Below are 27,902 nucleotides of genomic sequence, written 5' to 3'. Positions count from 1 at the left end.
CGAGAAAGAAATAGCTCAATCGATTAACCTCAACCGAACTCAATTGGTAAAAGATAATAGGGTAAACTGCTACTGTGTCACTCACAATAATCAGTCCAGCAGTAACTCACCCTAAATCGGTCCTAAAAATTATTTTTATTGTAAATATAAGCATTAGCAATCCTTCTTTTAGGTAAAGATATGTGTAACTGTCTCACAAAAAACCTACTCAAATTAAAAATATTAGTCTAAAATTAATTTCATATTTTATTTAAATGGGAAAAAAAAATATTTCAATCAGTTAGAGTCAACTCAAGTTTCTAATCAATGTTCTAGAAGAAGTGAAAATCTCATTTAAAACTAGCATAGTCGTTACTTCTTAGTTAGTCTCCCTGTTTTTTTTTTTTTTTTTTCCAAAATATTACATTTAATTTAATAAAATCATGCTTAATAAAATTCTAGTAAAAAGTATAAGAAAGTTCATTTAGAAGTTTGAAAAAACCTTAACAATTATTTTATTGTCTAAAATATTCATTATACTTTTTTCATATTAAAAATTCAACACGTCGAATTTAATATAATAGTAAATTCCCATACTATTAACTATCGATTCAATGTACAAATTGCGTGTTTATATATATTTTTTATGATTAATAATTTTTTGAGTTAAATACAGGAATTGACTTTATTTTAGAATTTTTTGTTCATTTATATTGATGATTAAAAATAAAAAAAAACGAAGAATAATTAGTAAATTAATAAAATTAAGGGTGTAAATTTCAAATTTAAAGTGGTCATATGACTCATATCAAGTTAATTACATAAAAAAGATAATATATAATGAGAAAAATTATAATTAACAAATAATTAAAAATAAGGATGCTAGCTGCAATTTTGAGATGGTTTTATCAAGTTAGTTATTATAAAGTGATGATCGTTCTTATTTTTCTCTTTAATTCTGGTTTCCAAATTAAGAAAATCTTAAATATTGGGAATTCGGTATGCCTATATACATAGGGGAAAAAAAATAATAATAATTTCATTAAAAAATTGTTAATTTTACTGCACTTAAGAAACCAAAAATATAATCTTACTGTTAAAACTAATTGGTTAAAAATAGAAGTGGTTGTTTGAGTTGTGATGCAATTGTCCATGTCAGGAGTATAAAACAAAGATCTCTATCGAGGCGATTCATCCCAGTACATTAGACCTCAATGAGTTTGGCTTCACCATCGCAACTTGCCGGTCAATAATTCGGAGCGAAAACTCGTTCAAAATCGAGCATGTTAGGAGACAAGCAAATAGAGTCGCTCACATGCATCTTGGTTAAGTTGACTTTTTACAAAACTTGTTTTGATACTTTAATGTAATTCCACAGTCTATTATTAATATTGTTATGGATAATTGCAATTCTTCAGTTGATGATTAATAAATTGTTTGGGAGTTGGCCGGGTTAAAAAAAAAATGTTAAGAGTATAGCCGAAATTTGGTCTATGCAGTTTTAAAAATAACTATTATAACTTTTAATAAAGTGTTAAGCATTTGATGTTACATAATTATTAATTAAAATTAATTTATCTTACTTACTTATTAAATTATAGTAACTTAGAAGAAAATGCAAAACAAGACGTTTTTAACCTAAAAAAACACAAAATTTCGTAGTGGCATGGAAAATAGTATAATTAAATACGGTTGTTTTAGTTTTCCTAGGTATTTTTACAAATATTAATAATTGAGGTTTTGTTTCTGGTATAAAATATTCCATTTTTATTTTCGTATATTCCTTTAAGAATATGGGCTAACTTTCGTCATACTTGAAATAAATTGCAATATTATTTAGATCATGTTATTGTCCGAATATGCATTAATTATTTAATTACATCAATTACATCAGCAAGTATGACACGTAGATGAAAAATACATAATAAATATACAATGCGTCGTGGCGTATGCCAGCATACTAGTAAATTAAGATCTTCTAGAATTAGTCCCTTTACCAACTTAAATTTTTCTCCTATTTATTAAATAGCTACAATCAACTATTAATTAAAATTTCTAGAGTGCATAAATAATTAACTTTCTACCAACATTTAATTAGGTAAATTTTGTATCATACGATTTATCTAACTAGTATAATTTATATGTTATTGTATTAGTTTAAAATTTTATATAATATATATATAGAAAATAACGATTTTTTTTAAAAAAAGTGGCATAACCACTTATTTTATTAACGCAAAGCAGCAGAACAAACACCAGATAAAGAGGGAGACTAGACCAAAACATCTTCAAATGATACAAAAGTACATCAATACATAAAGTATAAAAGACTACAAAAGTCCATAATACAAAATAAAACATCAGTGGGAAAGAAAAAGCGGGTTATCATATCATACAAATGATAAAAATAATAAATAATTAACCTTGATATGGATGGTTTGAAGTTAGAGAAAACTAATTAAAGTTAAAACTTGATTCCTTCTAAATTAGATTTTTGACCAATTAAATATTGTACCATTCCTAAATTTTCAACCGAATATTTCAAACATTTGTGGTTTGAACAAAAATATAATTAAGGGAAATTTTCATATTTGGTTATATATTTTGATGTTTTACGATTTTTGTATTTTGTAATATAAATTTCAATTTTATTCATGTGCCTCAATTTCTGGCAGTTTTAATATATATTCTATCACGAGTATTGATGTTGTTCTTTAAATGTCTGCAACACATAAAAAACGACTAAAATTATATAAAAAAAAATAAAATATTGGATAAAGAATGAAATTTAAAAACAAAATGAACAAAATGACAAAGAAAGATACATACATGACAAAAAATATAATTGTGTGATTATTAATGCCTCTTTCATATTTGGAAAATATTTTCTCTTATTAAGTATATTGATAATAAAACTCCATTAATAAGCTAAACCTAACTTCTAAATAAAAGTCACGAGATGATGTAAGGGTAATGAAATCATACATCCAATAGTTCTTATCTTTATACATAAGTGTAATTAATGATATATTGTTAACATGACAAATCATGGAACAATAGATCTATCATTGAGGTAATACACATAAGATAGGTTGAATTCTACCTGAACGAATCCGAAAATGGCGAATCCGAACCCAAACCGACTAACTCGATCAATCCGAACCAACTCGATTTTTGTTTTTTTTAACAAAATAATTAAATAAAAATTCAAACATAATGTGTAATAGTAATATTTAATTTAATCAAATAAAAACAAAATGTAAACTTATATATAATTTAAATCTGAAAATCCAGTTGTAGAAAATTTAAAGTATACTTACTACAAAAAATAAAAATTGTACAAAATAAACATTAAATGAAGAAAATATATTATATTAATACACAATAATTTTTTTTCAAACATACAATGTATAAAAATGTAGCAAATATTTATTACTTTTATAAAAAAACAAAATAATAAAAATCTCCGGGTCATCTCGGTCAACCCGGGTTGACCCGAACCCAACCCGAATCCGATTAATTTTTTTGAGTTAGCTTTCGGGTCAACCCAATTCGATCCGAACCCAAAAACTCATAATCTTAACCTGATATTTTTCAAATTGAATCGTGTCGGATTGATGGATTGAGTTGAGTTTTGACACTCCTAAACACATGTATCATCATATTTTCAAATATAATGATTTTATTTCTTAAAAAATTTATCTGACATGCGCTTCTCAATAAAAATGCATTGTCTTTATTTTACATTTTCATTCTAATCCAATGAATATAAAATTAACTCGACTCGAACTCATTCAAATATATATATAATTAAAAATCAATCAAAATTAGAAAAAGTCAGTTAATTGTACTCTTAAATAATTAGATAATATTTGGATAAAAAATAATTAGATAATATTCAGAGCTATGACGTCATGACACACGTCGCAGGCTCCCCGCCTTGTTGGCGCATCTCTTCCGTTCTGACCTCTGACCTACGCGAATCCCTCTGTAATGATTTATTTATTTAATTTTTTTTTTGCAGCTAAAAGAAAGATAAAGCTGAATATTAGTTTACAAAATAATTATTATGAGTTTAATCTTTAGTAATTAATAATTAATAATAATCAAGAAAATGCATATCTGTATCTCTTGCATGTGTTGTAAGAGTATACGATCCGTTTTCGGCCTTTCTGTGAAGCTTCTTCTCACAGAGGGAGGGAGACCTGTTCCCCAAGAAAATTGTTACTCCAATTCTTGGAAGTTGTTTTCCCGCGAAAATTCTTAACATTTTCTCGAGTCAATTCGGTGGCTTCTTCTCTTTTTTGTTATTATTATTTTTTTTTTTCTGCTTCTTGAGTAATTTTCTATTTTTTTGGGGTCTTCGGACAGCAAAGTTTTTTATTTATTTAATTTTTGGTTTTTTGGGGGGTTTAATTTAAGCACGGTAGTTGGGTTTTTGCAACGTTTCTTGGAAGCAATGCGCGTGTGGAAACAACGCCACGAATCCAACGGTTGTCAAAGTCAAGCCTTGAGAAATCTAGAGGGGGGATCCAAGTCAATGTTCAAAGCTTTTGAGCCATCAAAAGAGATCAAATTCGTGAATAATCCTTGTTATATTTCACCCCTTTCCTCCTCATCCTGATATTCTTCTGTTTTGTACCACATGTTAATACATCATTCAAGTTGATAGTCATTTTCTGGCTTTGTATTTTAGTTTGTTTCAGCTGAATTTAGGGACTCTTGCATCTGGGCTTTCTTGTTTTAGTGCAAAGATTGAAGCTTTTCCTGAGATTTTGAGGTGAACTAGGTTGTGAATCTAGTGAGGATTCCCTCTTCCATTTCCTCTTATTTGAAGTCCTTTTTTCCATATCTGCTTTGAATCTTTCAAAAAGGGAAGTATTTTAGTTCTGTCAGCTGGGAGTCGAGTGTTTTTCTTGGGGTTGAGCTGTCTGGAAAACATTAGTTTACAAATTAGTGCTTGGGATAAACTTCTTGATTTTTTACGTGTGTCCCCAAGGCCTTGCACTACAAGATTCCATCAAGTTCGAAGCTTCAAGATTTGTCCAGAATCTGAAATACGATGAAAACTGGTAGAAAAAAGAAGATAAATTTCAGCAAGATCTACTCATTCAAGTGCGGGAAAGAATCATCCAGAGATGACCATTCGCAGATTGGGGGGCCAGGTTTTTCGAGAGTTGTATATTGTAATGAATCTCATGATGGTTTAGAGTCCAGTTCAAGAAACTATGTGACGAATTATGTGAGGACTACAAAGTATACTGCCGCAAGTTTCTTGCCAAAGTCTCTGTTTGAACAGTTCAGAAGAGTAGCTAATTTTTTCTTTCTTGTTACTGGTATATTGTCTTTCACTCGTCTTGCGCCTTATTCTGCTGTCAGTGCTATTGTTCCTTTGATTATAGTTATTGGGGCGACTATGGTGAAAGAGGGAATCGAGGATTGGCGTCGAAAACAACAGGTATTTTCATGATTCGTTTGGTTAATTCTACTCTGGTTTTATATTTTCTTGTTTGTGGTTGGTTTATGTTATTTTGTTGGATTCAATCTTTGGTGATAAGTTGTATGCATTATGAAGTGGTTGGAGATTGTCTGGGAAACTTTATGATGTTTAGATTTCTTCTCAGAGTAGGACAAAGTGATCAGTGTCAATAAAATCAAGAAATATCTATCAGGATTTTGTCATCAAATGAACCGAAAATATCTTACAGAGCTAGAGGAGATTGTAACGAGATTGTTTCCATTTTCTGTTAGTTTTTGTGACAAACATTCTATTCTTGGCGCTTTTGCGTGTTTGTATGTTATTTGGAAACTGTTTTTATTAATTAGCTAAGATTGATGGTAACATTTGATTAAAATTTTCAGGATATAGAGATGAACAACAGAAAGGTGAAGGTACATAGTGGTGACGGAGTTTTCAACCCTACGGAATGGAAAAATCTGAAAGTCGGGGATGTAGTTAAGGTGGAGAAGGATGAATTTTTCCCCGCAGATTTACTTCTGCTTTCATCGAGTTATGAGGATGCTATCTGCTATGTTGAGACAATGAATCTTGATGGCGAGACGAATTTAAAACTCAAACAAGCATTAGAAGTAACATCTGATTTAAATGAGGATGAGGAAATCAAAGATTTCAGGGCTGTAGTCAAATGTGAAGATCCTAATGCTAATTTGTATAGTTTTATTGGAAGTATGGAGATTCATGAACAACAGTATCCTCTTTCTCCTCAACAGCTTCTACTCCGAGACTCAAAGCTTCGGAACACAGATCATGTATATGGAGCTGTTATATTCACCGGTCATGACACAAAGGTTATGCAGAACTCAACTGATCCTCCCTCGAAAAGAAGCAAAATTGAGAAGAAAATGGATAAGATCATATACTTCTTGTTCGGTGTTCTGTTCCTGATTGCTTTCACTGGATCGGTTTACTTTGGTGTTGTGACCAAAAATGACTTGAAAGGTGGACATCGTAGGTGGTATCTCCAACCAGAAAATGCCGAAATTTTCTTTGATCCACATCGAGCCCCAGCTGCTGCTACATATCACTTTTTGACAGCCATGTTACTGTACAGCTACCTGATTCCGATATCGTTATATGTGTCAATAGAAATTGTTAAAGTCCTTCAAAGCATATTCATCAATCAAGATGTGAATATGTACTATGAGGAAACCGATAAACCAGCCCATGCCCGAACCTCGAATCTGAATGAAGAATTAGGCCAAGTTGACACGATACTTTCTGATAAGACAGGGACATTGACTTGTAATTCCATGGAGTTCATCAAGTGCTCAGTGGCTGGTACAGCTTATGGATATGGTGTCACAGAAGTCGAAAAGGCTATGGCTAAGAAAAATGGGTCTCCTTTGAAAGTCAATGGAAATGGGCTAATCGATGATTCCTTTGGTAACACGAAAAAATCAACTGTCAAAGGTTTCAACTTTGATGATGATAGGGTCATGAATGGACATTGGATAACGGAGCCTTATTCGAATATCATTCAGAAATTCTTTCGCTTACTAGCAGTATGTCATACAGCCATCCCCGACATAGATGAAAATACAGGGAATGTCACATATGAAGCTGAATCACCAGACGAAGCCGCCTTTGTTATTGCAGCTAGGGAAATTGGCTTTGAATTTTTCAAAAGGACACATGCGAGTGTATCCATAAATGAGCTGGATCTTGTATCTGGAAAAAGAGTCGAAAGGTCAGTATATTGAGTACATTTGCTTTCCTACGTTTGCTCGTTTTCTTGGCACGTTCCTTATAAAAATTTCTTGTGATTCAGGTCATACAAGCTGTTAAATATTTTAGAATTCAATAGCACAAGGAAGAGAATGTCTGTTATAGTAAGGGATGAAGAGGGAAAGCTTTTATTACTTTCCAAAGGCGCTGACAGGTTTGGTTTTCTTAACATCGTACCTCCTTGTCTGCTGGCAACGATTTTCTTCTGAAATTATTTGCAATGACAGTGTCATGTTTGAGAGGCTTGGTAAAAACGGAAGGGAGTTCGAAGAGGAGACCAGAGAACATGTACATGAATATGCTGATGCAGGTTTGAGGACCTTGATACTTGCATATCGGGAACTTAGTGAAGAAGAGTTCGAGGTGTTCGATAAAAAATTTTCCGAGGCCAAAAATTCGGTCAGTGCAGATCGTGATGCATTGATTGATGAAGTGACTGAAGAAGTAGAAAAGGATTTGATTCTTCTTGGGGCAACAGCAGTTGAGGACAAGCTCCAACAAGGGGTATGTTAGAAAAATCTCGAGTTAATCTTTAGAAGCCATTATGCCGATGAAGAATTTACGAATCTGATGTGCAGGTTCCTGAGTGCATCGACAAACTTGCACAAGCCGGCATAAAAATATGGGTTTTGACGGGAGATAAACTTGAAACCGCCATTAATATTGGGTACATTACTGGAACAATTTCTTGAAATTGTATTCGAAGTAAATTAGTTTTCGGGAGATTTCTAACTCTAGGACTTCACTTTACAGGTATGCCTGTAGCTTGCTCAGACAAGGAATGAAACGAATTGCTATCACCTTGGAGAATCCAGAGATCACTGCTCTAGAGAAGGCAGGGGACAAGAATGCAATTGCTAAGGTATTGACCTATTCCAAATTCACTTGCGGTCAATAAAAATTGAGAACAGCGCCTCATTTCTATACGTGTACTGAACTTGGAATGTCATTCTTTACAGGCTTCGAAGCAAAGTGTCCTAAAACAGATTACTGAAGGGAAGTCTCAAGTTGCTGCATCGAACTCTGAGGCATTTGCATTGATTATTGATGGAAAATCTCTTGCTTATGCTTTAGAAGATAATTCCAAGAAATCGTTTCTTGAACTTGCATTGAGCTGTGCTTCTGTAATATGCTGCCGATCTTCACCAAAACAGAAGGCGCTGGTAAGTTTATCGTTTATCTTCTCGTAGCAAAACCTTTGAATTTTTGTAGAAAGCTTAAAAATCGCCTTCAAATTTGAAGGTAACCAGACTTGTCAAAGAAGGAACCAATAGGACTACTCTGGCAATTGGTGACGGTGCCAATGACGTGGGAATGCTTCAAGAAGCGGATATTGGAATCGGAATCAGCGGTGTTGAGGGAATGCAGGTTGAGAAACTGAGGCTCATGCATTTATTTATTCTGGATGTTTGATAGATTAAAGTACAACTTTCACCTAATGTTGCATATTTTTCTTAATGTATAGGCGGTCATGTCGAGTGATGTTGCCATTGCTCAGTTTAGATTTCTTGAACGGTTGCTTTTGGTGCACGGACATTGGTGTTACAGAAGGATCTCTTCGATGGTAATTGCTTGATTTCATCAACTATATTTTCGTTCTCGGAAGTATATACATCTTACTAGGTCATAGTCTGATCATACTTTATTTGATTTTTATGACAGATTTGCTACTTCTTCTACAAGAATGTCACATTCGGTATCACTCTGTTTTTATACGAGGCTTACACTTCATTCTCCGGCCAACCTGCATACAATGACTGGTTCTTATCCCTCTACAACGTATTCTTCACATCATTACCAGTGATCGCGATGGGGGTCTTTGACCAGGATGTATCTGCTAGATTTTGTCTGAAGGTGTTGATTTATACCTCTCTCTGAATAACCTCTCAATCTGAGAACTTTTTCTTGTTTCTAATACTTTATATCCCCTTCAAATGACAGTTTCCCTTGCTATACCAAGAAGGTGTTCAAAACCTTCTCTTCACATGGCGCCGTATTATCGGTTGGATGCTCAACGGAGTTTGCAGTGCCCTAATCATCTTCTTCTTTTGCAAAGAGTCACTAAGTCTACCCGCATTCAAGAAGAACGGGAAGATAGCCGAGTACCAAAGCCTTGGCGCAACAATGTACACATGCGTCGTTTGGGTCGTAAATTGCCAAATGGCTTTAGCTATAAGTTACTTCACATTAATACAGCATATAGTTATCTGGGGTGGAATCGCTTTTTGGTACGTTTTCCTCTTAGTTTACGGTGCCATGTCTTCCAATTTCTCCACTACCGCTTATAAAGTCTTCGTTGAATCTCTTGCACCTACCCCGTCTTTCTATGTGGTCACACTCTTTGTGGTTATATCGGCTTTGATACCTTATTATTCGTACAACGCGATTCAGATGAGATTCTTCCCTATGTACCATGGAATGATACAGTGGATTAGGCACGAGGGTCGCTCTGATGACCCTGAATACTGCGATATAGTGAGACAGCGGTCGATTAGACCAACCACAGTTGGTTTCACTGCACGTTCGTTGGCACGAACCAACCCATTAGAGGTTAAGGATAAGCAGCATAGATAACATACAGAATTGTGGGAATCTGATGTCTGGTTTAAGTTGAGAACCCAGCGAATTGTACATGTCCGCGGGGATCGTCTTTTTCCACGTTTGAGTATATATGCACCTAGAGGTCTTAGGACTGGAAGGGCCTGTACAGAAGTATAGTTTTTGTTGTATGTCATGTTTGTACGGGCAGAAAAGTGGTAGCCCTTTGTTGTATTCTGTAAATTTTGACATCGTTGTACCAGCCTAGCAGCTGCTTATATTTTTGTTTATTCATTCATTTTTGTTTCTGGTTTAGTCCGATGTTACGTTTTATATTTTCTTGAATGATCCAACGAATAAAATTTTAGTTTTAATTTGATTTTATATCTATTTCTTTGTTGGGAAATGCTCTAAATGTTTGGTTGAGGTTTTTGTTTTAACGTGGATCGAACACATGGGTCTCACCTATTGCATTCATTATCACTTTATTTACAGAATCAAGAATCTTGTTTTGATACCACATAATATAACATAATATTTCAAATGTAACGATCTTAGAACTCCCGCAAATATAATAAGCCGTCTAGTTTAATATTTGTTCAACAAAAACAAGAGGCATCAAATCGGGGAGACGTAATCAGTGATGTAATGGTTCATTGAATCAAATCGTGCAATTGCGAGGCCTCCACACTAGCAATGTGGTCGAGTTCTCTTCCCGCTCAACAAATCAAGTTGCTCGCTTTATTTGCTTAATGTGTGCTTAGTTTGCAAAGTTCTTTTGTTTGGGATGCATGATATATCCCATTATGGTAATTGAATGCTCTTGTGAAAACTGATTGTATAGTGTCTTATTCTCAAAATATATATATATATATATATATATAAAGGTTTAAACCCCGTGTCTATAAAAATCAGGCGGCTTATTATTTGCTCAATCTGTACTTTGTAAGAGATTTTACGTCCAAATTTTTAAAAACATAGAATTCTAAAATATCATTGGTTCCAAATACAGAAAAACTCCCGTGAAACGGTCTCACAAGTTAATTCTATGATACATATATTCTATTTGTGTCACCCATAAAAAATATTTTTTTTATACCAAAAGTATTTTATTACAAATATGGACAAAGTTGACCCATACAAATTAAAAGACTTACTTTTCATAAAAAGAGTTATGTTTTTTTATATATAATTATTACTCGTAAGGAATACATGTGTAACTGTGTTGCATGTGGTAACATAAAATACGATAAATTAATTTTGTTTATAACGATTAAATTTCATACAAATATGATATATAATTTGTTGTGCAAGGTATGTGTTTTTCTCTTGATCTTTTGTAAGATTCAAAAATCCACAAAACTCACTTACGAATATTTATTTAATTATTACTTAAAAATTATGAGTTTAAATGTATAGATTATGAGATTTTATTTGCAATGTTAGTTTTGATGTTTTTCAAGTATGTATTAATTTCGGTGATCAAGAGAATCGAGACTAGCCTTCGATCAAGGTTTAAGTAATTTTAAGTCAAAAGATGTTATTTGTGCAGATTTTTATTTTAAATTATGCATCGTAGTTTAATTTTAAAGTTTAAAAGAAAGTTGAGAGCATTTTAAATTAACGGACCAGCTTTTGGCCCATAATTTTACTGCCAAACTTGCGTCAAAGTTTCTTTTCTTTCTTTTCCTATCACTTGGACGCCGCCTCTCTCTCCCCCTCTCCCCTACCCTTTTCGAAACCCTGCACTCTTTTGGTGAAACTTTCCTCGGTTTGTTCATAGTTTGAAAGTTAGATCATATCCCAAGGTCCAGATTTCTCCCCACCGGTGAAATAAAAGCAAGTTTTCTAAAATGTTGAACCATCATCCAAGAAATAGCGTGTATTTTGATATGATTGTGTGTATACTAATGTATATGTGTCCTTTTATGGGGATTTTGAAGGAAATATGTGTGTGATGGCATGTATCTCGATGAAATAAAAGCAAGTTTTTTTCAACGATTCGTGAGTATGATTGTAAGTGTATAGTTTCAAAGGAGACAAATTCAAATTTTCAATGTTGAGTTGTGTATTGATGCATTTTGTGTTCATAAACTTTGAGACATAATCGTTTTATGAGTCTTAAGTCATGTTTTGAATTCGTTTCTCGTTAGAAATCGATTTTAAAACATGTGAGTGCGTAAAGATGTCTTTGGAAGAAAAAAGATGATTTTAGCCCCTTTCTCAATGTTGTCTGCGTGCGCATGCAGAATGGTATTGTTTTGTTGAAAATTCAAAAAAAGGGTAATGCTGTGTGTACACAGAGTTTTACACGTTGGGTTACACATGAAACTTAAAATTACATGATTATCCTACATGCATTTTTGAAAGATTTTTTTCAATTAAAGTGCAAGGATAATCATGTAATTTTAAATATCATGTGTAACCCAACGTGTAAGACTCTGTGTACACGTAGCATTACTCAAAAAAAATATTAAACATTAAAGATTTAGATTATGAAAAAACAAATCTCATAGAAAAAATCACGCTCATTGTCTCGATTTACATGATTTTAATGACTTAAAATTTCTCCACTTGATTTAAGAATTTATAAGTTTATATATTTTTTACTTGTGCGTGAATTTAAATATAAATAAATATTTATTTTATTATATTTTTATCGATAGTAAATATATTTTATTCATGTATATGATTTATTTATTGAGTGTGTTTTTATTAATATATAATTTTTATATCAATTTTTTTTTCAAAAAAATGGATAATTATTTAATATAGATAGAAAAATATCATTTTATTATATATTTATTAATACTTTAAAATATATATTATATTTGAATAAATAGATAGTTGGGCAATTTGCTCAAAAATCCCCAAATGCAAACATGTTTTGCTTTGGGCTCCCTAGTCATAAACTGTGGTATAACATCATACATCATGTGGTACAAAACCATATAAGATGTGGTACAAATTAACAAAAATCGTGGTACAAAAAAGTGGTTAGGGGGTGCAGAGAAAAACATGTTTGCATTGAGAATTTTTCAGCAATTTACCATAAATAGTTTATTAATGAATAAAATATAATTATATTATAAAAATAGTGAGAGAATTATTTCTTATAGTTTTTAATTAATATAAATTAATTTTACAATTTTAATCAATAAAAATTATTTTGAAAAATAAAATGTGTAATTTTTTGAATTTACAAAAAATAATTGGATTTAAAAATAATTTTACTAAATGATAAAATCGACGTTTAGTTGAAATATGTACCTATTAAGCTATTTCAATAGTTTATATATCAATACGTTATTTTATTAATAGTTCGTGTATGAAAATGAAATTTACTAACTAAATTAGGTAAACCGTAAAACATCATTTTCTTGACAATTGATATTACCGAGTAAGAAGAAAGAACAAGCAAAAACTTGCACAACTTGCTACGACTCATGTGATCCACTTCACTGCCATCTTATTATTAAATGCTGCAACTTGCCATCTAATAAACGTCTTTGAATTAGTAATGTAGTGTTAAGGTAGTGTATTCGGGAGTGTTCGAATTTCGAAACAATTTTTAAAAATCACTTTTCATTTTTTTTTTAACAAAAATTTTTATTTTGTAAAATTTTATGTAAGAAAAATTGAAATATATTTGAAGGTACTTCCTAGACGCTCCAAACGTACACTACCTAACTACCGCATTCTAACCACTCAATCAATTAAATGAATGAAAAATTATATATGTACGATTAGAGTTTAACACATACTATTACAAATAGTTTTTAGGATTACGAAATTAACTCAATACATTTTTTTTTTAATGAAAATTCATTTAGAATAGTTTTATAATTAAAAACATGTAATCGTGTGTTACTTTCGTGTTTTCATAACACAACTCTTAATTCATCGACTCACGCTAACATCAACTCATTCAAGAACACTCCAATGACCATTTTTTTTTTTTTTTTTTTCAAATCAGTGAGGATTCAACAACATACACAAATTAAAGAATATCAATACACATACCGAGTCAACCCCACACCAGCAAGCCAATTATCAATGAGTCCAGTCAACATCAGTGTTCTACGTACATACGAATTCGAATAGAGCCGAGCCGAGCCGAAAGTTGACTCGTGCGTCATTACGCCGACGACGAAAGGCCGAGATAATCGGCGGCTGATCTTCCGAGCACACTAGCGAACTCACTAAAACTGATAACCCCGTCGCCGTTGGTGTCGGCTTCTCTCATCATGTTACTCAGTTCCTTGTACGTCAAAGGATGTCCCAGCTTGGCCATCTGCCCCGCCAACTCCGCCGCCGTTATGTATCCATTCCCGTCGCGATCAAACGACCGGAAGACCTCCATGAGCTGATCTTGGTTGATCAAGAGCTCCTCCTCGTTCATGTCAGGCAAGAGGGTTTCCACCAGCTCCTCGAATTCGATCGAGCCGTTTCCGTTAGCATCCATGTTGGCTAGAATGGCGTGGATTTGATCGCCGGTGGGCTTCAGGCCGAGGGAGCGGAGGAGCGCCGCCAGCTCCAGGTGCGTGAGGCTGCCGTCCCGGTCCATGTCGAACCGGTCGAAGATGTCTTTCAGCTGTTTGAGCTGATCGGGTTTGATCTTGGACATCATTTTTGGGGATGGGATTTGGGAAATGAAGATTGGATTTGTTGATTTTAATTTTGAGTCGAAATATTGGATTCTTGGGGGGAGTTTAATGTTTTGTGGGGTTGGCGTTTGTTTTTATCGTAGGATGAAGGGATGAGGAATGATCCTCATCGAGAAAGCGCGTTGTATGAGAGAGGGAAAAAGGATTGAGAGAGTGACGGTGTCAATGATTTTGCTCACATTTTTATATTGACTTTTTTTTTTTTTTTTTCTTTCTAAAAAGATTAGAAAAAAATGATGATAATATAGTATGTTAGTAAGTGGGCTAATTGCATCCACACTCCCTGTGAAAAGTCTAAAAGGCATAAAACTCTCTGTGTAAAATTAATAGCATGTAAGACCCTATGTTTTAAAAAAATTAGTATAAAAACCCCTATGAGAGGGTATAAATGTGCCCGAGTTTGTATAACATAGAGATGAAATGTGCTACATTTTAAAAAACTGAGGATGCATTAGCCTATTAATATTTCTTAAGGGATTTTATGCTTTTTAGACTTTTCACAGAGGGTGTGGATGCAATTGACCCATTAGTAAGTAGTAACCATGGGAAAAAAAAAGAAAAGAAATAATAAACATGGGAATGCTTATATATCTTTTCTCAATATCTTGATTCTTACTAAGAAGTTGCGATTACTATTTTTGGATGTATACTAGATAAATTACATTAAGTTTAACGCAATGATTTGTAAATTATGTCATTAAAGTAAATTAAACCATGATAAGTTCGAATTTAAAAAAATGTCCATGATGAGAAGTGAACTCGTGATATTTTCTCTCTTTTTTTTTAGAGAGAAGATGGTTTGGATCTCTCTATTTATGATTTATCCAAAATATTAAGAGGAGGTAAATCGTCTTTTCGGTTCAATCTAATATGTTTGAGTTTTTTCTGGGATCAGTTCTAAATATCTCTAAAATTTACTGGAGTTTCATTAATTTAATGGTTAAATTTAACCATCTACGACGAAACTGAAAAACTATAAAAAAAAAAAAAAAAAAAAAAAAATTGGGTCTTCGCCCGTAATGCATTTATCCTTGTAAGCTAGTATATAAATATTTAATAATGAATTAATATAAATATTTATTTTTAAAGGAATTATCTCACGTTTCATCGATACACAATTAATTCGACACATCTGTGAAAACGATATACTAATTAATGAGGTTTGGACCAAAATTGTAATTCTTTAAAAATAGTATTTGTTTAAATTACTCATGTCAATTGTCCGATGGAGGGGGCAAATATTTTGCAAAAATGTAATTTACTATATGATTCCATTTAAATGTCATAAACTCCTACTAATAAATAAATAAATAATTTGCAATTATTATGAATTGTTGTCCAGCAGACAATTAATGTAAAATTAATCATTATACATATCCATTATTTAAATGTCATAAAGTGCTCCTACTAATAAATAAAGAAATAAATAATTTGCAATTACTTTGAATTGTTCTCCAGCAGACAATTAATGTATAAATAATTATACAAATTGAAAATTTATTGTGGCAAGCATATAGACACGGTTTAATCTGTGGTGGATGCACTGATGCACATGCCATAGGGTAACTTGGAAAAACAAATAATGTTAGATTAAAATTTTGTTACATGCAAATATATAAATAAATATATATATTTTTTGTATAATTTTTAAACATTATTATATAATTATAATTTAGCCAGATGCAATGCTCCTAAAGCAGCACCCTATCCACCTGACTAGCCCTCAATTTTTTATGACACCGGCAGGATTTTGTGAAGCTTCTTGCCAAGTTCATTAGCAATTATGGGCTATTTTTTATGCATACATGCAAATACTAAAATAGTTCTTACACTCACTTTTCTCAACCAAGAATCCAATCCAATCCTCGAGAATAAATTAAAAGCCACTCCAAAAAATAGAGCTTCAAGAATAGAAATTATATTCATTTCGAGATATCGTATTTTAATTTTTAAAGAATAGTTGAGAGTTGAGACGGATAAAAATTTAGTTGAAACAATCTGTTACCAAAAATAACATCTCTGGTATCAAAAAGAAAGAATTGTGTTTCTAGACTCGAGGTGAAATTTAGAGCTGTAAATCTGTTTACAATTTGATCAAATGATTTTAATTCTAAATTCAATATTGTTCCTAAATTCATCTTAAGATCCATTGTTCGGATTAAAATCTACTCATCGTTTGTGTGGTATATAAGAATATAGTTTTACATTTCATATACTATATGAAATAGTGAATTACAAAATTAAACATCGTAAAAATTTATTAATGCGTGCCCCAACATGCAAGATGAAATGAGGATATCATAAAAATAGACGAGGGGCTCAATCTTTTGACTTTTCTTACTCTTTAGATAAGAAAGAATAACAAAAGGACAAATGGTGATGATCGATAGGAAATAGCCAGCCCATAAAAAAAATGTTATCGTTTGTAATTATATATATTTTTAATAATTAATTATTTCAGATGTAAAATTGGGTTTGGACGATGCTATCCTGAGGATAGTGTCTTCAAAGTGATCTGAACGAATCAGATCGCACAGCAGATCAAATGATTTGATTTGATCTGCTGTGCGATCTGGTCCGTCCAGATCAAGCAGGGCAACTACCTTGAGGGTAGCATGAACTGATCCGTAATGATTATATATTGGATATTTTTTTTTTAAATGGTGGAAGTAAAAGAAGGGTTGGGCTTATCAAGGACCAAACTACGCAAGAGATCAAATCTAAAAACCCAAACTTAGCCTAGTCCAATGATTTCGTACATAAGTACAACATGGACCCCTGGTCTCTTGTTTTTAAGGAGAGAGATTAATTAGAACTTTTTTTTTTGGATAGAAGATTAATTAGAACTTATAACTTGGTTAATTCCCTTGCTTATACTAGTATAGTGTTTATAACTTGATATATAGATTTTTACTTAATAAATTTGTTAAAAAAATTCTATAATCGTTCATTTTCAAAAGTCACAAACACCACATACATGGTACATTCTCTTAACGAGAAACACCATTGAAAAAATTCTCAAATAACCATTTTTTTATTTTTCTTACCATGCAATATCTTTTCTAATAAATTTTTTGTACATATGATTTGTCAAATGCAATTTATATGATTTATCCTGTGTGCAATCAGAGATTGCCGTTGCTAGCTCGCACATAAAAATTTTAAAAAAAATTTAAAAAAAACCCGAAAGAAAACGAATGCTTTCATAGTTCTTCAAGAAACTAACAGAAAGCAATAACCAGAATGGCTTCTATGTACAATCTAACCATCCATTTTAACCAACGAACACCCATTGATCTAAGAAACTTCATACAAAATTCAAAATGATTTGTAATTCATAAAAAATCCCACATAATTTTTCACCATTTCTCCCTAATTCTTGATAGAATCATGGTACTTGAAGATCCATTTCCAGACCCTGTGGCTTCTGCTCCCCCTCTTCCACCCCTTCTCATTCACTCTAATTCTGCAGGATTCACCATCACCAAAAGCTGCATCACCCTTCAGACTGGCAAGATTTGCAAAACCACCATGATCGGAAGCTTCAGCTGCGGCGAATTCTCGCTTCGATTCCGGCAAGAAATCGAGCTTCAGATCGATGAAAGCCGACTCGTCCATGGCGCTGAATTCACTTTCTTTAACAGGAAAGACGCAAGAAGTTTGGGTACTATGAACCCTGTCAGCATCAGAGGGGTTTTGAACAAAATCCCTTTTGGTCCCTTTGAAATCAAGGCCATTTTCAGAGGCAAATACAGCTTTGAATCCACTTTTTCTTGGCTCTGATTCACCGAAAAGATCCCATTTCTTTTCATGATCAAGAAAAATCCCACTCGTGACATCGGAAATCTTGGCGCTCGAGAGGCCGAAATCGCTGCCTTCATCAAGAAAACTCATCCGCTTCCCACCCCGGTGGCTGCAAAGGGATCTTGATCTCGACACGAGATCAGATAGCCAAATCTCACTTTTCTCATCGCAAAAGTCGCCGTTTTTGTCCGAACCCTTGTTTCTTTTCCTCCTAAACAGCCTCTTGATCCTCCAAAATCCACGACTTTTCTCGACTTCCACGCAGCTGCTGCTGCTCCGCCGCAGCATGATAGCCTCCTCCGCCTTCTCAGCCCTCTTCTTGGGATTCAAATGATGATGATTATGATCGGTTTTCTCATTCTCTATCAGAAAAGAGATCCTCCCCACGCTCCCAACCTCCATCGTGCTGCAAGAATTGCGGTACGAGGAAGAGATATCAGAGCAAGAACACGAAGATAGTCTCTGCTCTCCGCATTCGGAGCACACCAGCTTCACCAATCTGTCTCTCAAACAGTACGCGCAGATCCCCGTGGAAGAATGATTCGGGTGTTTCTTGCATGACATCTGTGATTCACAGAAGTCGAAGTTGTCCGAGAAATTGTGAACAGTTTCCACAGCTTTTCCTCTCTCTCTCATTGCTACCAATACCTTCAACAAATGGGTGCAAAAACAGAGCCCAAAGAAGTAACAGAAAAGTTATTTAAAGGAGTAAATTGGTGAGTACTTTGAAGAAGAATTTTAAATTCAAGAAATTAACCCACTCGGCAAAAATGGAGTAAAGTTCACGTTATTTGATGGCAAAAGGAAGAGTGTGGGAGAAGATGAACAGGGGGGCGGTGTCCGTATATCTGCAGGCATCATTGTGTGTGGGGGAAAAGTTTTGAAGTGATTGAAAATTCACACACACACATCGATCTTTTTAAAGGGGGGTGGGGGAATGAAACGACAAGTCCTGCAATATTTCTGCTGTTAACGAGTCTAAATTTCTGTGGGGGACTGGACACTTCCCCTTTCATCCTCTTTTAGGTGTCGTGTTTCTGGTTTTAACTTTTCCAAGATCTTCTGTTGCATTTTCTTGCCACTTGAGTTCCACTCGGGGTGGTGTGTTTTTTTCTTCTTCTTGTTTCGGATGTTTCTGACTCACGAATGGATTTCTAGGTAATATATAACCTTTGTAATGTAAAACCAATGGATTTCATTTGGGGAAAAAAAATAATTTAAAACGTAGTAATGCCTAATTAAAACTATCTATCATTATCTCACGCATATGTTTTGCTTGTGTAACATAATATAAAATATTAAAATATTGTACAAAATCAAAAAAAGTTATGAAAAATATCAACGACATGGAAATAAAGTGAACATAAAGTATTTCGTGTGAAAAGTGAATTGAGAAGAAGGTTGATAGAAAAAAAAATCTTGAAAAAAAAAAATTGAAGCTAATATGAAAAGGGGTAAAAGTGGAATACAAGCTGGTGTCCTCAAATGAGCAGTTACTGTATCTGTATATCTCTTTATTATTATAAAATAGTAAAGATTATGAGTGATGCAACAAGTACTATGAAATTTGTAAACAAAATCTTACACCACAAAAAATTTAATACAACAATTTAATTTATCAAAATCCACGATAAATTATATACAAAATCGCGATAAAATAGCAAAAATTGCACGATATTATTGTTGTAAATATCGTTGTATAAAATATTTGCTGTAAATTTAACATTATTCTAATATTATAACAGTCACTTTCTCTCGATTTTTTGAAAAAATTTCATTCTAGGAGTCACTACCTTAATAGTGCATCTAAGGGTGAAAAAATAATATACATTAAAAGTACAATCAATATTTCGTACAATAATATTTACAACAATTATTTTGCGAATATTTTGTATTATATGGTGAGATTTTGGCATTATATCATTAGATTATATATGCTATATATAATGTAATTTGAGAAATTAATTTTTTGTGTTGATTATTTTATGGTGTAAGATGTGTTGTACAAATTTGGGTTATATATGTAGTATCACTCATTGGTAAAAATTTATTAATACATGTGAGGTTTACTATTTAGATATTGCTTAGAACAATACTTATACAAGTAAAATCTAATTTATCAATATTTTAGTAAGGTTGTATTAATGGAAATATCCGAGAAGACAAGTATAATATCTAGTTGTGTCAAAATTAAATGAGTTAAGTTTATCAGGTTAATTTGCTCCTATCATATGAAGGCAAATTTCGAACTCACCGAATGGCGGGCCGATCCTCTTGAACCGCCTTACAGTGGATTGTAGGCCGAGCCATGCCAACCTGTCAAACTACAAATTACACATAGATCGATCGGGTTGACCCGTTCTGCTATCTAAAATAGGTATATTGGGTGGTTTGATATATTTTCAAACCCGTCCAGTGGTGGATTGCAGTGGATTGTAGGTCGATCCATCTCACTAACATACTTTGGAATCTCTAATAATTTCAACTTCTTATACAAATATTTTCTTAGTCGAGCATGTCACTTAAGTGTTACCTAATCTAATTTACGGGAATGATGTGATCTCTATGTTATGATATTTAGCATGAGCGTTTAGTGATTCTATATTATGTTGAGAGAAACACTTCAAATAAACATATTATTAATTTTTTTTTATTTTACGCGATGGATCGTTTCGTATGAATACACATATGGGTGATTCTATGCTACACCGGGTGAAACACTCCCTATCTTTTCTTCACATGTTCGCACGAACATAACGCTAAAAAACAAAAAAAAAAATACAAGTGAGGTCCACATAATTTTTTTCAACAAAATATTCACGCAAACATCTCAACAAAAAATACAAAAAATAGTGTATTTTACCCGATGTAGCATAAAATCTGCCCATAAAACATATAATCTCCATGAAATTTTAGTCGATAAACATCATATCAATAGCTATGATACTCCCCGTCAAAAAAAAAATAAAAATAGCTATGATACTCCTATCCTAAGCAGTCGATCTAAATTGGGTTTACATCAATTCCTTGACATATAGTATGTAACATTTTGTACGCCCCGTTAATATATTTTTTTCCTGCCACACCATTCCTTGTCACTAGGGGTGCAAATGAACTGAATCTGTTCGTGAACTTTGTGAGACCGCTCAATAAATATTTGATTCGTATCCGAGCTTATCGAACTCAAGCCGAATTCGAACATGTTCGAACTTTTTTTCGAGCCGAGCTCGAGCCGAAATTATTCTGTTCGATAGTTCGCGAATAGTTCGCGAGCCTTAATATTTAATTAATATAATATAATTATATAATAAATATATATACATTTCGAACTTTTTCGAACATTTCGAGCTTTTCGAACCATAATATCCGAATAGTTCACGAATAGTTCGAATATTTCGAGCCGAACTCGAGCCAAAATATTTGAAATTATCGAACTTCGAATCGAGCTCGAACTCGAATATACTCTTATCGAGCCAAATTCGAGCTTTAAAATTTTACCATTCGATTCGGTTCGTTTGCATCCCTACTTGCCACTAACGAATTTCTATACAACAATTTTTTTAATGAGATTTTATTTCATATAAATCTTTTGAAATCTTGATTTTTAGATAAAATTATATTATTTGACAAATCTACTTTCCCAAATATATAGTTTTGAAAATAAAAAAATATATAATTTTCTGATATAGGAGGTATGGTGATGTTACACATCATACATTTTCTGGCACCTATCTATAATTACTTGCCGTGGTGGAATTCCAGTATCTACACTTCGAAATGTCATTCCGCATTCATTTATTCCCGCATCAAAGTACGAAAATTATTCATTATATATATATATAGATATATAATCCTCAAACAGGGATGAATCCGAACCAAGATTATATGTTTGGAGGTCGATCCTCCAACACATGCAAAGTCGAAAAAATAATTATTACATTTTTTAATATAGATTTCAATAATAAGAATATAATAATTGTTACTAATAAATAAAATAGAAGAAGGTAATATTCAAGTTGAGTCTTTTGTAAAGACCTAATATTTTTTGATGATGTCGGAATTTTACCTCGGGTTCGGTTTGATAGAATGGATCCTCCAATTCCTTTCTAGAGCAGGTCGGGTCGGATACCAATGAAATCTGCTCAAGCAACAACTAGGTCAAGGGGCGCCGAATGTATTTTCGGTGTGACCCCTCCGATGCCTAAGTCAGTGTCTTGAAGGCAGATGATATGATTAATGCGAAAATTGAGAGATATGAGTGCGTGAATGTAAAAGGGAGAGTGAATGTGTGATGAATAATGAAGAGTCAGTAATGAATGAACACAACCATAACAGTACCTGTATTTATAGGAAAAATAGAGTAAGTTACCTAGTAGAATTATAACACATCCTGTAGTAGGACTCTTCACTCATTGGACCGTCCTTGAGTTTATCCTTATCTCATGAATATCTGTAGAATGATCAAGCTTATCTCCAAGACATCAGAGTCCTAATTGAACTAGAAATGTACGCTTAGTCCATTGGGCCCCAGCTCGGATCAGCCCATTAAGAGCAGCCCAGGTCGGTCCATAATGACCAGCCCTGGAAAAAGTCCAACAACTCATACCGGGCTAAACCTTGGCATGTTAAGCCCTATCGGGTAGACCCATTGTAAACGGGTTTGGGTTGAAATATTTTCTCGGAGTAACAATAGTACCCCCCTAACTGGTCTAAAAGAAGAATGAATTTAAACCAAGAATGCAGTCCGGATCCCGAACTACCCATGCTTCATTCGAACAGCTCGGAATTGAATTCATGCGATGTGTTTCTTTTAGACGGTCCAGATCAGGATCCGCGTGATGTGTTTTTAATGAACGGCCTAGATGTCCTCGGACGGTTCACCTCCCGAAGCTAAATGGCTCTGAATTGTCCCGTCCCGAGCCGTAGATCGAGGTAACAATCAACGGTCTAGATCAATTCACCACCTCTATAAATAGGTCAGTAAAAAATTTTGTTTTTTACCTTTCACTCTTGTACTATTACGCTGTCAAAATTTCGAGAGCTCACCCGACCCGGACTACCTATTCCCGTACTGCTTGTGTCGTTCCCGAGCCATACCACTGCAGCCTCTCCATTTGTAAGTCTTACCTTTCTTTCCTTAGGTTAGTTAATATGTCATCTCCGGATGAGACTTCCGTTAGAGAGATAGTAGAATTTGTTCATGCACCTAACTCTCCTCCTGACAACCCCCGAGCATTCCGACTCTGAAAATCCAAGTTCAGATCTGGATTTATCGGAAACTCGAGAGGAAAAATTGAAGCGACTGCACAGACTTAGGTCGGACGAAGCCCGATTATCTGCTAAGGGCAAACAATGGTTTGAGGTATTGGCCTCCCATTTAAGCCCAGACCTGGGTCCCCTCATTAGGGAGAGATCGGGCATGCCTAAGGGTTATGACCTCCTAATCCCATGTCGGAAGGACCGAGCTCACAAACCTTGTGAGACCTCGGTTCTAATCATCTAATCTCGGGATAAACAATAATTAAACGTCATTAATCAAAAGCCAAAGGAAAAGGAATAAATTTTTTTTTTTGAGTGAACATTGTTGCGCTCGATCCTATAAAATTCCAGGATCGAGCGCACCATATTCCTGAGCTCTCTGCCGAGAAAAATAAAAGTGCCGCGCTCGATCCTACAAAAATCCAGGATCGAGCGCACTCAAAAAGCTGAGTCTACTGCCTCAAAATTTCAGGGGCTGCGCTCGATCTCAGAAAAACGCAGGATCGAGCGCACCCTGGGATCGGAATTTTTTTCCAGAAAACAGAACATGTTTCAATCTCAAATCAATAATCCAACTCAATCTAATATCAATCTAACATGCTCAATTCCGAATCCAGCAACATGTAATCAACATAAAACTTCAATATTCATCATTCATAATCAATTCTAATATTCAACAATGCTCGAGTTCTAAACATGCTTTCAAAACATAAACTAGATTGGCATGCATTTCCAATTCTATTTCGAAGTCTCACTTCTAATCTTCATTCTCGTTCTATCCCTGTCGTCTCTGACTCGATCCTGCCCCACCTGTTTCCAAGTACACATAAAAACAAAGACAACAGCCGGATAATCCGATGAGAATAATATTCCCAGTAAAAGAGACTATCATGCATATCAAATAAACACATCATTTCATGACATGTATCAACTTCCAAATATCTATCACATCAAGATCAAATCAAGTAATTCATCCAAGTACTGAATTAAAATGATATGCATGTCTTTAAAACTTCTGGATTATCAGACTCAGATAATCAAATGAAATTCTTCTTTCTTTCTTTCTTTCTTTCTTTCTTTCTTTCTTTCTTCGATTTGGGATCCCGAGGTTAAAATATCCAACAATCACACCGAAATCCCCTTTCGAGGTGGATGAAGTATATTTTAATCCTCTAGACTCCAGAGCATTATAGTGAGCTACTCGACAAGGTAGTAAATCGCCTACCAAGCCACTCGACTACAATCCCTAGATCGTCTAATTCAAATTGAATAAATCATTCGGCTCAATATGAATGCATATGTCATCTCATGCATTCAATCATATTTTCAATCATCAATTCAAATAAACATTCAATCATGATTTCAAATAAGCATTCAATCATGATGTCAAATAAGCATTCAATCATGCAAGTATGTGAATTTCTTCGGAACACTTGAATCAAGTCAGATTCGAGTTAATCGTTCCATTCAAGTCTAAGTCATCTTTTACCTCTTTCAAACGTCGATGCTCCAAACCTGGAAACAACAACAATACAAGAATTCCAAGTCAAAATTCCATTCCAAACAAAGTTCAACGATGAAGATAATTCAAGTCAACTTCCGAGGATGAGATCAACTCGATACCAAACCTCGATCAACTCTTCAACGATTCGAAAGCTGTCAATTCTGAACTCAGCTATATTCAATCAATCTGTACGGATACAAACACAGTCCAATAACAATCCATCCAAACCAAATTAATCCCAAAACTCAACAAAACTTCTTCGATCGATAAATAAGAAAATCGACACTGTACCGACTTCAATCTTCCAAACTGACCAAAGCTGCAATCTCGCAACTCTGTTGACTTCAATTCAATCTAAAATAAGAAGTCAAAAGATCAATATCGGTATTCAAAACCTCATTCAAAACTCAGTACGATCTCATTCAAATGATATTCCCAAAACTCAAACTGACGGCATAACGGCTATATTCTGACAAACCGGAAATGCAGACAACATAATATCAATCAAATAAACTCATTCCAATCAACACACATCCATTCCAAATCAATCCCAACACATCTCACAATCCACAATTTTGAAAATCATAAGAAAATTCATATCAAATCCGAACGTCGTTAGATCTTCGAACCGTCTTAGATATACTATCACAGCTATCTCATAATCATCATCTCCAAATATAAATCAATTCTAAAGACATCCAAAAATTCAAACCTCTCAGAATTAAGATAAACTTACTTCCAAACGGAGCACTCGTCGCTGTGATCGCTAATCTGCCTTCAGAAATAAATTCCAACGGACGGATTGAGCTCGGGAAGAAATCTAAAAGCTTGGAAAGGGTTTGGGGCGTCTTCAATGGGGGAGGGAGACGTTGGAGGGGATGATGGAGTGGAAAGAAAGAGTCAAAGCCTCTTAAATATCTAACAATTCCCATATTTGCATTTTAGTCCCTGAAAATTGCATTCTAGTCCCTGATCCAAATCGAATCGGCCCTCGACTTCTAAAATCTCTGATTATCTCAAATAAATTCCATCAAGATAATTTTGGGGCGTTACAATTCTCCCCCTCTAAGAATCGATTTCGTCCTCGAATCAAACATGATTCTATGACAAGGTCGAGGCTCGAATCACAGGACTACAATAAGAATTTACATCTCGGAACTAAGTCCAGAATCTGCTTCCAATCTAACTCTGAATCATTCATATCATTCAGTTCGACATCTCAACAACTGGTGAAAGTCAGAAACTCTAGTCGATAAATTCATCAACACTCCGTCCGTCTATCAAAAGTCGTCTCATCCTCGTCAGAACATCCTTACAATTCAGTCACATTTTGAATAATCTACCGTTCTAACTCATGTGACACAGAAAGTTCATCTCGAAAATGAAAGAGATCTTCATCTCTCCTCGTACAACTTCTAGAAGTGCTTTCCATATATCATTTGATCACTGCTGTTGAACGAAGTCTCCACAAGAATCAAGAATTCTGCCAACTAGTGCTAAGTCGAGCACTACAACTCATGGCAATTCCTCTAAAGTTCGACTCATCCGATCTGGCTGTACGTCGTTCTGAGGGTATCGAATCGAAAATAGTTGAAATCAACAACAAAATTCTCTTCAAAGTATATGCCGAAAGAACAATAACATCAAGGATCTCTGTCTAGACTGACAGACTTCGGCAATTCATGACATCTGAAAACCTCTGATAAGATATCAATTCTCTGTTCTTCATCAAAATCATTCTGTACAGATAACTGTAGCGGATTCCATCAATCAATCAATAAAAAACAGACAGTAGATAAAATAAGAATAATTCCAAAATCTCAATAAGAAGAAATCCCAACACTGAAAGATCATCAACACTAAAACTCAGAATACAAACGAGCGGATAATCAGAAATCCCATCATCAGATCATAAGATCAAGAAATTCATTCGGTCCAAAACGAAATTCAAACATCGAGTTTAACATACAACTGTTCGGCGTACAATTTTGAAAAGATTCTCGAAATATCTGTACGATCAGTACAATTTTCATAACCAGAAAACAAGAAATTCATCAATAAGAATTCCTAATTTCAACTAATACTTCTGAGAGATTCGGTCAACAGAAAATTCTTCAACAATACAGGAGTATTCGTCAAATCAAACGGCCTGTCAAAAGTTCAAACTGGTCATACCTCAATTTGGAAACTATTCTGAGAAAGTTCACTTCACGATCTTCCTGAAGATAAAATTCGGATCCCCATTCAGTGTCGAACTCGTTCTGAAAATCGGGACCAATCTAGAAGTTCATTACGAACAACTTCAGTCGTTCAATAACCACTGGCACGTCAATCCAGTTCAGGTTACAATCAAATAAATCAACCGTAAAGCTTCGAGAGTTTGTTCATACTATTCTGTAACAACAGTCATTCTACAGAATAAATCAAGAGTTCTTAGAATCGAGAATTCTTATCGGAGGATTCCATCACTCGTTCAACGATACTCCGATGACATCTCAGACTCAACAAAGTAGCCTTGCTACAAAAATCATCGAATTGTGATCCCAATTCCATTCTGAATTAGAATAGACCGTACAACATAAAATCGGATCGTTCTCTCTCTGACTGTTGACAGTTCATAACATCAGAAGCCATACTTCGAACCTCATGCTTCCTCGTCCTCTATTCGATCTGATTCCTCAATTCATCAAACATCTTTCGATCATCTGGAAGAACTCTGAATAAACTTCAAAACGCCAATCTCCTGATACTCTGTCTCAAACGAAACATCTGGCACAACAAAATTTATTCGCTAATAAGGCATCAATATAAACCTGAAACTCAGATTATACTCAGATATGATCTATCTTCATCGGATTCTGAAAGGTCGAATCAGATTCCAAAGCATTCTCAATCTTCTCAATCA

At 34.1% G+C, this 27,902-nt stretch overlaps 3 protein-coding genes across 3 annotated transcripts; 1 reads left to right on the top strand and 2 right to left on the bottom strand.

The window, feature by feature from the left end:
- The first annotated feature begins 4,106 nt into the window (after window positions 1-4,106).
- LOC140884923 (putative phospholipid-transporting ATPase 9) lies at window positions 4,107-10,142 on the top strand. The gene is made up of 11 exons (XM_073291822.1): window positions 4,107-5,437; window positions 5,842-7,187; window positions 7,269-7,379; window positions 7,453-7,729; window positions 7,804-7,892; window positions 7,979-8,087; window positions 8,185-8,388; window positions 8,468-8,593; window positions 8,691-8,789; window positions 8,888-9,079; window positions 9,167-10,142. The coding sequence occupies exons 1-11, from the start codon at window positions 5,042-5,044 to the stop codon at window positions 9,797-9,799; spliced, it is 3,582 nt and encodes a 1,193-aa protein (XP_073147923.1). The 5' UTR covers window positions 4,107-5,041; the 3' UTR covers window positions 9,800-10,142.
- Window positions 10,143-13,690: 3,548 nt separating this feature from the next.
- On the bottom strand, window positions 13,691-14,543 carry LOC140883969 (probable calcium-binding protein CML16). The gene has a single exon (XM_073290600.1). The coding sequence runs from the start codon at window positions 14,391-14,393 to the stop codon at window positions 13,902-13,904; it is 492 nt and encodes a 163-aa protein (XP_073146701.1). The 5' UTR covers window positions 14,394-14,543; the 3' UTR covers window positions 13,691-13,901.
- A 3,013-nt stretch (window positions 14,544-17,556) lies between these two features.
- Window positions 17,557-19,307, bottom strand: LOC140884556 (uncharacterized). Its single transcript, XM_073291344.1, has one exon. The coding sequence runs from the start codon at window positions 18,868-18,870 to the stop codon at window positions 17,803-17,805; it is 1,068 nt and encodes a 355-aa protein (XP_073147445.1). The 5' UTR covers window positions 18,871-19,307; the 3' UTR covers window positions 17,557-17,802.
- Window positions 19,308-27,902: the final 8,595 nt, after the last annotated feature.

The sequence above is a fragment of the Henckelia pumila genome, chromosome 2, assembly GCF_033568475.1.
Source record: "Henckelia pumila isolate YLH828 chromosome 2, ASM3356847v2, whole genome shotgun sequence".
NCBI lineage: Eukaryota > Viridiplantae > Streptophyta > Magnoliopsida > Lamiales > Gesneriaceae > Henckelia > Henckelia pumila.
The sequence above is the reverse complement of the archived record's forward strand: the minus strand, read 5'-3'. Positions and strand labels throughout refer to the sequence as shown.